Genomic DNA, 15,683 nt, shown 5'->3' on the forward strand with positions numbered 1-15,683 from the left:
GTCTAGCCCCCCCTCCCGGCCGCTGCCCGGGCCGGGGAGGGCGGGGCCCGCCACGTGGAGCGCAGACCCTATTCTCCAAGGCGCCTACGCGGTTGCCGCGGCGTAGCTCCGGTTCGGCCCTTCGCCCCACGTCAGCAGCGGAGGCCCCGCGGCCGGCGTTTACTCCAACGCCGCTGACGTAACGTCATCTTGCGGGACGTGGACGGAAGGAAAAGGGGAGTAAGCCGGGGCCAGAATCTGTCAGGCGTGCAGTGCCGGCCGGGCAGCGGGGTCGTGTGGTCGTGCTGAGGTAGGTACTCTGGCGGCANCTTCCATGTGCCCGAGTGGGAGGCCTCGGGGTCTGAGGGGCTTGGGGCACCCGACCTCCGCGGCCGCCCGAGTACACCCACACCGAGGAACTGGCCCAGGTGGAGGGCTGAAGGCTCGGCGGACGCCCCTCGGCCCGCGAGTCCGGAGCCAGCTTGCAGTGCACCTGCCTCGCTGCTGGTGATGTGCCCGGGTTTGTAAGTGGCCACGCGGCCTGTGTGTGCGGTCCCCCGCGGCCCTCCTGGGCTTTCGTGACCCTCTCTTTCAAAACCGGGCCCCCAGCAGCGGGGGAGTTAGCTCACGACCGCCCTTTGCAGTGTGGCACACCAGGGCGCGCCCGGCCCCTCGCCTCTCCCCCTCCCCCCCATCCACCCCTGCTCTCCGAGGCGGCGAGATTTCTCACCCGATCTTTGTCTTGGAGCCGTGAGCCTCATACCAAACCTGTGTTTCTGGGTGAAGTTTGTTGGGACTAAAGTTCAGTTCTCTGTCCAAATCAGTGAGGGCATTCTGTTTAAAACCAGTAAAAGAGGCACCTCAGAAACGTCCTGAGCCAAAACACGGAAACTTTTTCCAACTGATGACATCGAGTCTAGACGCACACACAGACACACGTACCCTTTGCTCCCTGGAATCAGCTCTTTGCTTACTGAGAGCATCTACTGTAGTCAGTCAGAGGCCGTGTAGTACAGAGGAGAGGCCAGGAAGGCTTAGTTTCTAGGTCAGTATTGAGTCTATAAGTTAGTGACCTTGAACTTCCAGAGCTTTCAGTTACTCTTAGATAAGAGAGGCAAACAGTAAGTATAATTACTGATTATGTCTGTCAGAGAATATTTATGGAGTCCTTGTGCCTGTGACACATCCTGAAGGAGATACAGAGGAAGTCGTAGGGCATCATTAGTGCCTGAAAGAAGCAGCACAGCTGACATTTGTTGAGCATCTGTTGTACCCAAGCATTCCATGTATTGTCTCATTTAATTCCCACAGTAATCCCACGAGGATTACTGTTACTGTCCCTGTTTTACAAAAGAGGAAACTGAGGCTTACAAATCTCATTCGAGTAACCTTCCAGAGGGCGCAGAGCTGGAACCCAGTCTGTCCAGCTCCAAAATCCGTGCTCCCTGTATGGTTTCCCATGCTGTCAGAGGGAACTTTATGATCTTGTTGGGAGAAGCAATGATAGTAACATGAAGCAGTTACAGGCTAATCTGTAGAATTACATCCAATTCAAATGCTAGAGTTACGGAGGGAGTTGTCATGAAGGACATAGGACTAGACTTTAGGGTCACAGTTTGATTATTTTACCCTTTTGGCATTCCTGTTGGAGAATTCATGTGTAAATAATTGTTTAGCAACAATTACTGAAGGGATTTATATAAGCAGCACACAAGACCATGGGCTTTTGTCATGCTTCAGTGTTATGCAAGTAAATTTTCTCTTGGGATCTTCCAGACTGTCACAAACAGAAGCCAATGAAGGTGGCACTTAGCACTTTCTGTTGCTTATTGGATGACATATCTTTAACAATAGATGGACCCTACCAATCTCTTCTCTCTCCTTTCTGTGCCTTTGTGCAGTATAAATTATAGAGCAATACATGCCACTCCATGTTTCTCTTCAGTGTGGGGCCAACTGCTAGTCTTTTGAGACACATTTAAGAGGGTTGGAAAAAATCCACCAATCCATAGAGCAAAAGTTATAAAGAAGCCTGCAAGCAAAGAGGGTGCAGTATCTTTCTTATCTTGTGAAAACAGCGCTGTCTCTCTAACACGAGAGCTGCAACAACGAATGGCTTATTCTCTGTGTATATAGAGGAGGGAGCCCCTAACCATAACCCATAACCACCATATTTCCAGCTCAGGTTTTTTCTAGCCATCTGCTCATCCTCCACAAGATGTGCCCATAGTCATTTGAAATGCCAATCATTTGCAGGTATGGCACCCCCTCCCAGGGATGCAAGAGTGTGCTTTAGAGTCCTGTGAGCAGCAGGGAGAAGGATGGCAGTGGCCTCTGGCCTTTCTAGCCTCTTCTTACGTCAGCTAGGGTCAAGCAGACATTTGAAATACGTGGTTTTCAGAGTTCTTTTGGGAGGTGATAGCAGGAAGGTAGAGATGGCCACTTATTGGATGTTGGATCTGTTTTTGATTTGTTTGAGACTCCCTAATTGTGTAGGAATTTTGTAGTGAAAATTTAGTATCCACACGGGAACATTGTACTTTTCTGTCACTCTAACTATAATCCTTAGTTGTCATTTGCTTACATAAAAACTTAGGAGGTCCTAGGAAAGGCAAGATATAGATGGGATCTGGGAAGGAGCCATTTGTTGTCTCTCTTCTATGGACAGAGCAGGTGGGAGTGTCCCTGATACAGAGGAGTTGGAGCAGAAGAGTCCAGTTCTTACTCTGAGAGTATGAGAAGTGGAAGAAAATAAAATTGTCTATTTTCATTTTCATCTTTTTAAAAACTGCATTCTACAGATACTTTGATCAGTGACCACATCGCATCATGTTGAATCAAATCTACCGCTCTGGGTTCCAGCCCTTCCGCCAGCGTCTCCTGCCCTGGGTCCAATCCACAGCCCTCTCCAGATCTCGTATGTACCATAGAAAACTTGGAAGTATGTGGGAAGTTTGGAAGTGTGTTTCAAGCAAGGTTTCAAAGAAGAGAGAGAAAAAAAAAAGTAACTTGGCAGAATTGGGCAAAGACAGTAAGCAAGGAAGCAGCCTACTGGTGAAAGTGTTGGTACTTATCAATAAAGTGAAACTTCTGGAGGTGATAGCTTTATGGCATCAATTGTGGTCATGGTTTCACAGGTATATACTTATCTACAGAATCATCAAGTTGTACACACTAATTTTGTATAGTTTTTTTGTGTCTAATTAAGTAATTAAAAGTTTTTCAAATAAGGTGTTACCTATAGTACTCCTCAAATTCTTTACAGGCTATCTTTGTTCATTACTTTTTTTTGTAACTAAGTTTTTGATTTGGGGACCATTATAGATTCATGTGCCGTTGTAAGAACTAATACAGAGAGATCCCTCATGCCATTTATATGTTTTTCCAATATCTCAACCCAGATATTGGATATTGGCATTGATATGGTCAATATAAGAACATTTCCACCGCAAGATCCTTCACATTTCTCTTTTATAGCTATCCTCCTCTTCCCCATCCCTAACCTCTGGCAATCACTAATCTATTCTCCATTTCTATAATTTTGTCATTTCAAAAAATGTTATGTAAGTGAAGTCATACAGCATGTGTTCTTTGGAGATGGATTTTTTTTTAGCCGACATAATTCTCTGGAGAACCATCTAAGCTGTATATGTTGGTTGGTTCCTTTTTATTACTTAATAGTGTTTAATGGTATGAGTATACCACAGTTAGTGTAACTATTCACCCATTGAAAGGCATCTGGTTTTTTCCAGTTTTGACTGTTATGATTAAGGCTTCTATGAGCATTTGTGTACAAGATTTTGTGTGGACAGAGTTTGCATTTCTCTGGGATAAATGCCTGAGAGTTCAATTGCTGGGTCATATGGTAGTTGCATGCTTTGTTTTATAAGAAGCTACCAAATGCTTTTTGCAGAATGGCTGCATTCACCCCAGCAGCGTATGAGCAGTGCCCTTTCTCTTCATCCTCACCAACATTTTGATGTTGTCATTCTTTGATTTTAGCCATCGTGATAGTGAAATGATACCTTCAGTGTGGTTTTAACTTGCTTTTCCTTAATGGCTAATGGCGTTGAACATCTTCTCCTGTGCTAGTTGTCTGTTTTTATATCCTCTCTAGTGAAGTGTTTCTTTCTCATTTTTAAGTGGATTGTTTGTTTTTTTACTGTTGATTTTAGAGTTCTTTACCTTCTAGATACTAGTCCTTGGCAGAGCCTTAGTTTGAAGGATTTTCTCTCATAGCTTTTACACATAGGTTGTTGTTTCAGTCTTTTAACAGGATCTTTCACAAAGGAAAGGTCTTTTTGTTTTGATCATGTCCCATTTATCAGTATATTCTTTCACTGATAATTATGTCTGGGGTCAAGTCTAAGCTTTGTGTAGCCCTGGATCCTGAAGATTTTCTCGTATGTTTTTTTTTTTTTAAAGTTTTATAGCTTTACATTTTACATTTAAGTGTGTGATTCATTTTGAGTTAATTTTTGTAGAAGGTGTAGGATTTAGGCCAAGGTTCATGGTTTTGCCTGTGGACATCTAATTATTCCAGCAGCATTTGTTGGAAGGCTGTCATGTTTTGAGGGGCTGTCTCTCTGATAACAACTAAATCTTATCAGNCTGTAGCCCTGGATCCTGAAGATTTTCTCGTATGTTTTTTTTTTTTAAAGTTTTATAGCTTTACATTTTACATTTAAGTGTGTGATTAATTTTGAGTTAATTTTTGTAGAAGGTGTAGGATTTAGGCCAAGGTTCATGGTTTTGCCTGTGGACATCTAATTATTCCAGCAGCATTTGTTGGAAGGCTGTCATGTTTTGAGGGGCTGTCTCTCTGATATCAACTAAATCTTATCAGTAGTCTGTCTCTAGATCTTATTGTAAGAGGACTTGCTTATCAACTAATCAAACTTATCATTATCCAGGAAAGAAAACTTCTCTATTTCCCATTCACATGAAGAAGAATATAAGGAATAAAAGATCAGGGTCTAGAACCAGGCTCCCTGGATTTTAAAACTAGCTGTGTTCTAAATCTACAGTTGTTGTTTTATGTAACTAAGTTACTTAGTAAGTAAGTAGTACAGCTAGTAACTTAGTTACATAAAACAACAACTGTAGATTTTGGTTACAGTCCTGTGTTGGACCTGCTTGGCTGCATGGTGGTTCTGTGTCTGTGTCAGAACTCATTGGCTCAGGGCTGATTGTTGAGGGCTGGATGGCCTCTGCTGGGATGATGAATCATGTCTGTTCCACGTGGCCTCTCATCCTCTATCAGGCTAAACACGGCCCCTTCATATGATGCTTTCAGGTTCCCAAGTAGAACATACAGGGAAACCACAAGACCTCTTGAGGCCTAAGCTCAGAATTTATGCAGTGTTACTTCTGCTACATTGTAGTAGTCAAAGCAAGTCATAGTGCTGGCCCAGATTCAAAGGATGGGAAAACAGACTCCATCTGTTGATGGGAGAAGCTTCAAGGTGTTGTGGTCATTTTTACAGTCTGGTAATGTTAACAAGTTACTCAGCTTCTCTGGGCCTCAGTTTCCTTATTTATAAAATGAGTCCAATAATACTAACAACTAACTCATAATAATACTTAACTCATGGAAATTCAGTATGATGCTGATAGCAATAGCTAACACCTTTTTTTGTAATATCAGCTAATATTTATGGAGTGTTTATTTTGTGCCAGTTTTTGTTCATGCGTTAATTCATTTTATCCCCTACAACAGATAAGGTAACAGCAAATAAGCACAAAGGTTGAGATTCCAATCCAGTCAGTCAGCTCCAGACTAGACTAATACTTATCCTTTTATATTTCCTCTTCCTCTATAAAAGGTATGTGAATACCTAACACTCTCTACATATAGTAAGTATTCAGTATTTTTATAGTTGTTACTATTGTTTGTTCTCATTGGTCTCATTCACAGAAAGAGGCATTTTCTGATCTTTTCCCTAGATTTTTCAATTTTGTATCCAGGTTTTTCTGGATTCTGGAGCCCTGTGTTCACTGACCATGATAAGCAGAAGAACAGAAAAGAAGTAAGAAAAGCAAAGTGAGACAGCATGTACATGCAAACACAGAAGAAAATGGAAGGCCAGGAAGGGAGATAGAAATCCTGTCAGAAGTCCCTCTTGTTCAGGTTTGGAACACAGGCTCATTGATTGCTGAGCATAAGGATGCTAATGCTGAAAAGGTAGCTTACTTCTCTTCTCTTCCCTTAGAGTATGGTGTGTGGCACTTTTGAGGAATATGGACAGCCCTCTTCTCACCCCACCCCGGACACATGTACACACACGTGCTTCTCAGTATCCCCTCATACTAACTAGGAGGAGATGGCTTTTCTGTGGGACTTAGAGCCTAAAGGTTCTTTAGAAGATAGGAAGAGATGACCCATCTAGTCTTAGGCCTAACTAATCAAGGCCTTCATAGTCCTCAGTTATGGACCCTAAAAAATGTGATCCTCTGCAGAACATAAGAAATGCCCCCAAGAAGGGTAGCGTCAGTCTGTGGGGTGGTGCAAGCATTGTTGAACAGGAACCCCAAAAAGCCCTGAATCCCACAGAACTCTCCTTGGTTCTAGAATCAACTGGATGTAACTGAACTGTCATTTGCTTAAAACCTTATTCATAGTTGTTTCCTCCACTTGAACCTTGTCAGCTCTGATTGGCTGTGACCCCATTGGCTGCAGCCAGAATGACCCTTGAGTGCCTGCCACCCATCTGTGCTGGTATCTCTGCTTATAAAGACTGTGGGTCAGGAGCCTTTTTCATGCTAACCCGGTCTGCTAGATTCTCATTGGTTTCTGCCATTTGATCAACTGGACTGACAAGCTTGTCACTATGTGTGTCCCTAAGGTGCCTCTTACACTGCCCCACCCATGCTCAGCAGTCTACAGGACAGGATAAGCCCTGCAGGGACAGGAAAGAAAAATGGCTGTCAGCCTAGTCCTGACAGCTATACACCTGTGTGATACTTGGGTGTAGCCTGGAGCTCTGCAAATAGCCGCTAATGATCCCAGGTCCACACCCCAGAGGAGCAAGTCTCTCCCTCTACCACCCCCTCTCTATCAAGTCATTGAGTACAGAATTATTATGTGTACAACTTTTAAGCTTAGACCTAGGTATGTATATATGTTACTTATGATAATATCCCTGGAAACTGAGCCACAGTAACTGTATNTCAAGAATAAAAAACATTTTAAAAAATAATAAAAATAAAATAAAAAGTAAATGTTCATTATGAGATTTGTGTGTGAAGGAGGCAGAAGGGAGGAGAACACATGTTATCTTCTGGTCCATGAGAATAAGATTCTGTCTGATTTACCCACCATTGTTACAGCATAGAGAAATGATACAAGTTACATTATAGTTAGAAGAGTTAGTGGTCAGGAGTTAGAGGTAGTGGGTCTAGAGAAATCTGGGAAGTCTGTGTATAAATATAAACGGGGGGTGATAATGGTTGAATAAAGTGGAAGAAGTTACTCTACAATAGTACCATTGTAGAATAATGGCCAAAATGTGGCTTGTAATGATCACTATAGTAATTTGTTCAAACTTTTATGAATTGCCTGTAATGACACATAGAGAACTCTTTGAGGAGGAAATACCTAAAGTGTAGTCCTGCTGAGGACCTATATAACTCATCTTGACTTGCGTCTTGTAATCAAGGAGTCCCACCAAAAGAAGATCCATTTGCTGTGAGACCATCCATCAGCAAGGCCTCCCTTCCCTCTCTGCCTGTGCACTCATTCTTCTGTATCAGTTACAGTTAGGTCAGGTGTGTGTAATAGAAAATTCAAAATAATAATGGTTGAAACAGGATATGGGTTTATTTCTTGCTTTTTTAAAAAAAATTTTTTTTAAGTATATGTATTTTGAGGGGAGGGGTGCAGAAACAGAAAAGAGAGAATCCCAAGTAGGCTCTGCGCTGCCAGCACGGAGTCTGATGCAAACTCATGTACTGTGAGATCATGACCTAAGCTGAAGTCAAGAGCTCGATTCTCAACCAACTGACCCACCCAGGTGCCCCTAAAGATTTTTATTTTTAAGTAATCTCTAAATCCAACGTGGGGCTCAAACTTAGAACCCCGAGGTCAAGAGTCACATGTTCTACCAACTGAACCAGCCAGGCACCTCTCTCTCTCTTTCTTTTGAAAAGAAAATCAGGTTCTCTAAGAAGGGAGACAGTCCAGGGCTTTCAGAATGGCTCTGTGAAAACATTAGGCATCCACACTCCTTTCTTGTTACTCCAGAGTTCTTGATGTTTTTCTTATAGTCTAAAATTATCTTGAAGCTCCAGCCTCATACCCGTGTTCTAAGTGGCTGGATGGAGGAAGGGAAGAAGGAAGCACTTCTCTTTTGAAGGAAATTTCTAAACATCCCCCATAACATTTTCACATGTATTTCATTAAGCAGAACTTAGTCACATGGCCATATCTAGCTGCACAAGAAAGTCTGGGAAATGTAGTCTTGACTGGTGGTGGTGTGCCCTGCTCAAAGTAGAGAAGTCTCTTAATTTGTGAGAGAAGGGGCTAATGGGTAATTATTAAGCAGCCAGGAGGAGGAGTTACACCTATGAGAACTAGGGAAGGGATTCAGTGCCTGCCATACTGCTTTACTTTTGGCTTTATGCGATATATTTGACCGTGTGTGTGTGTAATATTTGCTTCCTTAGAAATCCTTTGTAGCCTTGCAAGAAGAAAGAAATCAGGAAAGGATTGCTTAGAGGCAGATACCCAAAGGGATTGAAAGTATCTGACTCCAGCATTCCTTGTCCTTCAGAAAGCTGTCAGGTTTTTAATCATTGTTACAGACATCTGGAATCAGGCTACCATGTCAGAGAGAAAATTTGTAGGTGGATTGGTTATGATTTTTTTACCACTCACACCAATTACTTTGTTCTTTAATGTCTTTGCTAGTCAGGCTCACTCTCTTTTTTTCATAATGATATGATTTCTTTAAAATCACACTTTTTTTTCTTTTATGATGAAAGCAATGGGGCGCCTGGGTGGCTTAGTCGGTTAAGCGTCCGACTTTCGCTTAGGTCACGATCTCGCGGTTCGTGGGTTCGAGCCCCGCGNAGCTATACACCTGTGTGATACTTGGGTGTAGCCTGGAGCTCTGCAAATAGCCGCTAATGATCCCAGGTCCACACCCCAGAGGAGCAAGTCTCTCCCTCTACCACCCCCTCTCTATCAAGTCATTGAGTACAGAATTATTATGTGTACAACTTTTAAGCTTAGACCTAGGTATGTATATATGTTACTTATGATAATATCCCTGGAAACTGAGCCACAGTAACTGTATCGGTGAACTTAATGAAAAAAGGGAACTCTCCACAGAACTTAGTCCCAACACAAACCAGTCCTGTAGTCTCTGGGACTCCTACAGCAGGATGAGACAACCCACCTATGGGTCTAGTAAGGGTGCCAAGTCCCAGTTCTTTCCCAGAGGATGGATTTACTGAGCAGCTTTGTGCCAGGAACTGGACTGCAAGCTCTTGTGAAAAAAGACCATATCATCTTGTAGCTCCACAAAGCTGAAGCATAATCACTTTTAAAAATGATCATTTAGGGGCGCCTGGGTGGCTTAGTCGGTTAAGCGTCCGACTTTCGCTTAGGTCACGATCTCGCGGTTCGTGGGTTCGAGCCCCGCGTCGGGCTCTGTGCTGACTGCCAGCTCAGAGCCTGGAGCCTATTTCAGTCTGTGTCTCCCTCTCTCTCTGACCCTCCCCTGCTCACGCTGTCTCTCTCTCTCTCCTAGAAATAAATAAAACATTAAAAAAAAATTTAAAAAAAAAAAAAAGAAAGCACTGTGTTTTTGTTGCTTAAATTTGGAAGACAGACAAGAATTAGAAAGTTTAAATCACCTGTAATTCAATCAAAAATAAAGACATTAACATTTTGATTTATTTTCATCTTTTTTCCATGCATTTAGACACATAGGGGAAACTAAAATATCATGAGCATTTTCTTATGTTATTAAAAATTCTTTAAAAAGTTCATTAATCTTCTGCCTTTTTTTGATGTTTACTCTACTTGTGATTTTTTTCTATTATCTATAACACTGATGAACAGCCTTGTGATAAATCTTTGTCTCCATCTTCAATTGGTCTCTTAGAATAAATTTTTGAACATAGAATTACTGCATCACAAGATGTGAACATTTTTAAGACTTTTGATATATTTTGCCAACATGTCTTCAGGAAAGATTGTTTTGTTTAAACTCTTCACGGTGTTTGAGTGTATCTGGGACCTGTGTACTGGATGTGAACTCCACACAATACTGGAATAAGAACATGCTGGATATACTGCTTTTTGATGTACTGATTTTACTCCGTCAAGAATGACAAAGCTATTTTTTGGCTAAACTGATTAATGTTGTGTATTTATCTTTTTAATGAGAAATTATATATTTCTCTTTTTTCTTGCATTTGACTTTGTTTGGGAGCTACAGATCGTGTCCAGCCTTCAGCCATCAGACATGTTCGTTCTTGGAGCAACATCCCCTTTATCACTGTGCCCCTCAGTCGTACACATGGCAAGTCTTTTGCCCACCGCAGTGAGCTGAAGCATGCCAAGAGAATCGTGGTGAAACTCGGAAGTGCTGTAGTAACCCGGGGGGATGAGTGTGGTCTTGCACTGGGGCGCCTGGCATCTATTGTTGAGCAGGTAATTGTCAAGATGGAAAATTCTGGTAAACAGAAATAATACGGAATTCTAAAGCTGTCAGTTCAGGTTTGTTTATCTTTTTCAACCCTGACTTTATCCCTAACCCACCATAACCATCAGTTCAGGTTTATCAGCTTATAAAAGTTATTTGAGTGCAATAGATTTAACCCGATCTGTCAACTCCCTTTGCCAGTGAAAGTACCAGCAGTCTCCACATCCCAGGGCAAGCAAAGGGGATGTCAAGGAGTAAAGTTGATTTCATGCAGTTCATCCTTCGGGCTTCTTAGTGATAAGGAGCCATATATGTCAGTAATTCTTAATCCTGCCTGCACATTAAAATGGTCTAAGAGGCCTGGCTTCACACTGAGTCTCTGGGGTGGGGCTCAAGCGCCTGGATTTTTAAAGTTCCTTGGGTGACTAACATGTAGTCAGGGTTGATGTCTGTGAATATTCAGCCTTTTTTTTGGTTCCTGTTTTGCTAGGCATTTTCTTTTTTAATTAGGCCAATAATATTGAAATAAATATGAGTTATCGTTGCAAAGATTTTCCAAGTTCAGATATTTGAAAGGAGATATTTGAAAGAGAATTCCCATGTAAGACTTTCATTTAAAGACAAAAGATACAAGGTAGCAAGAGAGAGAGTGGAAGCAGGCATCAGGGTGTCCGAGAGACATCTGTGCACAAGGCCCCCAAGGTCTTTATTTGCACAGGGACCACAGTCTGTCTCCAGATCAAACCACAAAGAGATCTTTGTGCAGGGTATCTTACTAAACCTTTGGAAGGGCTCCAAGCAGAAGTTTCCATTGGGGATTTTATGCCCCACTGGTTATGCAAACAAGCCAGGCTGACTGTGGGCTGTCAGTAAAGAAACTGACTTTAGGGATCAACATGGGAGTTTTAGACTTTAAACATCACATTACAGATCCCACTACCTCTATTTGCCAAGAGCAGATATCAGTAAGCTTTTGCTACAGAAGGCCAGATAGTACATATTTAGGCTTTATAGGCCAAATGGTCTCTGTCTCAGATACTTGTCTCTACTATTGAAGCACAAAAGCAACCATAAATCATATGTAAATGAATGGACACAGCTGTGATCTAGTAAAAAGTTTACTTAACAAAACCAGGTACAGGTGAGATTTGACCTGCTGCGTATAGTTTGCCATTTCCTGACTAAGAATCAAAAAACTAGACATCCAGACATGATGGAGATAAAACTAGAACTTTTTCATTCTATCTGTAACTCAACTCTGTCCTCCATGACCATATTTTTAGTTTTTAAAAAACAACTGTACTGATGAGTTGTTGTTAAGAAACTGCTAACTGAAACTTGATGAAATTTTCTTTTTAATATTTTTTGTATTAAGCAGTTTTATCAAATCTCCCTCCCAGACTGAGTCCATCAGATCAATTCAGTTTAACAGATATGTATAAAAAGGCTACATTGTGAGAGACTTCACAGACGTGTAAGTGTTATCTCTGCCCTTGGGGAGCCCAGAATCAGGACTCCCAAAACACTTAGGTGATTTTTCAAGGCAGTAACTAATCAAGCAAGTGGGTCCAAATCTGTACTGATGGTCAGAGCTTGCAGTCTTTGGCCAGTGGAAGCCACTTTAAGTTGACTCCTGAGTCTATCTATCATGGTCAGATGCCCTGGATAAGACAGTTGACTCTACATATTAGTAGTACCCTGATCTAGAAAGCACTTCTATGAGATCCGTGGGTATCTGGCAACCTAAGCAAATCATTACTGGGGTCTTCCCACTGTTTTCATCAAGTTTCTCCTCTGTGCAACATCTTCAGTCTGCTTTGGGGACCACCACAATTCCCCTACATGGCCTCCTGCCTGATGGAATGATCCACTTTATTTCCCATTCCCCCTTGTGAGACCACTACCACTGCTTTCAGGCTTACTTCCTCCCTGGCCCACCAACATGACATACTCATTCCTGTCCTTGTCCCCCACCTGGAATCTACTTGTAGAGCCTCCCCTTCCTCAGAATCACACGACTACATGGGCACCATTCACACTGTGCACTTAGCAGCAGGGAATATTTCCCCTCTGGTGGTGCAAATCCTACCAGTCATAAAAGCTCAGGCTTAAGTACCAGTTCTCCTAGGAGGCCTCAAGAATACACTCTCATTTGACCTTCCCATTTCTGGACCCCTCAATCACTGTCATTTGACAAGCTAAAAAAATTGGGACAATGTGAACAGTGATCGGATCTTTTATATATATATATATGTATGTATGTGTATTTATGTATTTATTTATTTTAATGTTTGTTTATTTTTGAGAGAGAGGGAGCAAGGGAGGGACAGAGAGAGAGGGAGACAGAATCCCAAGCAGGCTCCATGCTATCAGCACAGAGCCTGATGCGGGGCTTGAACTCACAAACTGAGATCGTGACCTGTGCCAAAACCAAGAGTTAAACACTTAACCAACTAGGCCACCCAGGCACCCCTTGATATTTTATATTAAAGAATTAATTAAAATGGTTTAGGTGACAGTGGTTTTTTTTGGGTGTGCGCATATATATTCCTTGGTTTTTTTTTAGCAGTTATAGTACTGCTGAAATATTTATAGGTGAAATAATATATCTGGGGCCTGGATTTGTTTGCATTAAAACAATGATGGGGCTAGCTGTAAAGGTAGTGCTAGAGAGTGGGAAATTGGCATGAGAGATAGTTGTTGAAGCTGGGTGATGGGTACATGGGGATTTATAAAACTATTCTTACCGCTATGGTTAAGTATGAAATTTTCTATTATAAAAAGTTACTTTTCAAAATCATGATTTATCACAGGTGTTTATGAGTTCCTGAGCCAGCGTGCAGGGCTCAAACCTCAGGAGGAATGGACATGTTAGGAATATGGACTCTACTGAAGCTTGAATCTTTGATTCTTTCAGTGTAGATCTATCCAAAGTAGGGAACAAACTGACCACAGCTGATTATGGGTAGACAGAGCAGAACGGGGTTAGCATCTGTCCCTGCTTTAGCCTAAGGTGACCCATAGGGATCCACATACCACAGAAAGAGCCTCAATCTCCCAGGTCGTGCCTTAGAACCTAAGAAGCCATCTGCTCAGTTTACATTGTAATTCTTAGACTTCTTTTTCTGGAACTAGGCCTTCTGCATTATAGACTCCCAACAGATACCATCAGTGCTGTGGATGTCAAACCTGCCTGCACACCAGAATCTCCTTATTAAAAATTTCTGATTTCATGGGCATGGAGGAGGGCACTTGTGGGGATGAGCACTGGGTGTTGTTGGAAACCAACTTGACAATAAACTATTGATTTAAAAAAAATAAAATTACAAAAAAAAAATTTCTGACCTCTGTCTGCTACCTACTTACCAGATTTGAGGCAGCATGTAGGAATCTGTATTTTTACCAAACAACCTGGGTGATTCTTCCAGAGCCAGCCCAGTGGTGGTTCATAAGCCTGCATTTGAGATCCACTAAGTTGTCTACTATCCTACCTGAGTCTCTTGTACAGGTAAGGCAGACTCTACCTCTCTGAAGAGAGGAAAGAGATGATAACAGTGACTTGTGGTGCCTTTTCCTTCGTCAATGTCAGGTTTCAGTGCTACAGAATCAAGGCCGAGAGATGATGCTGGTGACCAGTGGAGCCGTAGCCTTCGGCAAGCAACGCTTGCGCCATGAGATCCTTTTGTCTCAGAGCGTGCGGCAGGCCCTGCACTCAGGGCAGAACCAGTTGAAAGAGATGGTGAGTGATGCTTCCCCACCCCCTGTAACAGGGGTCCCCAGGCCTTCTTCCCTCACTCCCAATCACACCGTATCTATTTGTGTGTTGTAGGCAATTCCAGTCTTAGAAGCACGAGCCTGTGCAGCCGCTGGACAGAGTGGGCTGATGGCCTTGTATGAGGCCATGTTTACCCAGTACAGCATCTGTGCTGCCCAGGTGAGAGACTCGCCTTTGCAGAGAGGTGTGGGACCTGTGAGGGTGATTCCCATGGAGCCAAGGGGTGATGAGCAGAGCTCGAGAGCCAGACCACCAGGATACAGTCTTAACGCCATCATTTGTTATTTGGGAAATCTGGAGAAAGTCTTTAGGTTTGACTTTTTTGTGCTTCAGTCTCCTCATATGAAAAAAGAAAATAGTATCAGTGTCTATTTGAGACGATTTTTGGAAAAAGTCTATGAGAAAATAATACGAAAAGCATTTAGTGTAGTGTCATTCTCAGTAATTATTAGTATCATTATTGTATTAATAATTCTTTTTTTTAATGTTTTTTATTTATGTTTGAGAGAGAGAGTGAACAGGAGAAGGGCAGAGAGAGAGGGAGACAGAATCAATCTCAAGCAGACTCCAGGCTCTGAGCTGTCAGCACAGAGCCCAACACAGGGCTCAAACTCACTAACCACAAGATTATGACCTGAACCGAAGTTGAATGCCTAATTGAGCTATCCAGGTGCCCCTATACTAATAATTCTTATGGCTACTACTATAAGTGATTGTACTTTTCCTGAAGACAGAAAAGTTAGATGTCTTTATTTCATTGGCTTTTTTGACTTCAGGTGGCTTGCTTCTCTTTGCACCTGGTTGACTTACACAATAAATTTCTATTAAGCACTGAAGGAAAGAAGGATGCTTGTGGTAGGTTTTCATTCATTCAGCAAATATTTATTGAGCACTTACAGTGTACCAAGAAGTATGCTAGGCACTGGGGATACTGTGGTGAACAAATCAACCATGGTTCTAGTCCTTATGGAACTTCAACATTTTTAGTGGTTGCTGTGAATGTTCTAGAGCCTTCTTTCCACATTGAACTTTTTCAATTGTATTTTTAATCATCGATACAACTACACCCTAGAAACATGTAAATGTCACAGAGCAAGTAATAGTCACTTCACAAAGCAATTGAAACAATTGAACTCCCCGGGGCGCCTGGGTGGCTTAGTCGGTTAAGCGTCCGACTTTCGCTTAGGTCATGATCTCGCGGTTCGTGGGTTCGAGCCCCACGTCGGGCTCTGTGCTGACTGCCAGCTCAGAGCCTGGAGCCTGTTTCAGTCTGTGAC

At 42.3% G+C, this 15,683-nt stretch overlaps 1 protein-coding gene across 4 annotated transcripts in view; it reads left to right on the forward strand.

The window, feature by feature from the left end:
- Positions 1 to 118: 118 nt before the first annotated feature.
- ALDH18A1 (aldehyde dehydrogenase 18 family member A1) overlaps positions 119 to 15,683 on the forward strand; it is a 42,366-nt gene continuing 26,801 nt past the window's right edge. For 2 of the 4 annotated variants that reach the window (XM_077779496.1, XM_077779512.1), the window contains exons 1-5: positions 119 to 289; positions 2,781 to 2,896; positions 10,419 to 10,639; positions 14,221 to 14,370; positions 14,461 to 14,565. In XM_077779496.1, the coding sequence (XP_077635622.1) occupies positions 2,809 to 2,896; positions 10,419 to 10,639; positions 14,221 to 14,370; positions 14,461 to 14,565 (564 nt within the window). In that variant the 5' untranslated portion in view covers positions 119 to 289; positions 2,781 to 2,808. The remainder of the gene's footprint in view (positions 290 to 2,780; positions 2,897 to 10,418; positions 10,640 to 14,220; positions 14,371 to 14,460; positions 14,566 to 15,683) is intronic. The other 2 variants (XM_077779503.1, XM_077779517.1) reach the window with 1 other exon arrangement.

The sequence above is a fragment of the Crocuta crocuta genome, unplaced genomic scaffold (genome assembly GCF_008692635.1).
Source record: "Crocuta crocuta isolate KB4526 unplaced genomic scaffold, BGI_CrCroc_1.0 scaffold170, whole genome shotgun sequence".
Lineage (NCBI taxonomy): Eukaryota > Metazoa > Chordata > Mammalia > Carnivora > Hyaenidae > Crocuta > Crocuta crocuta.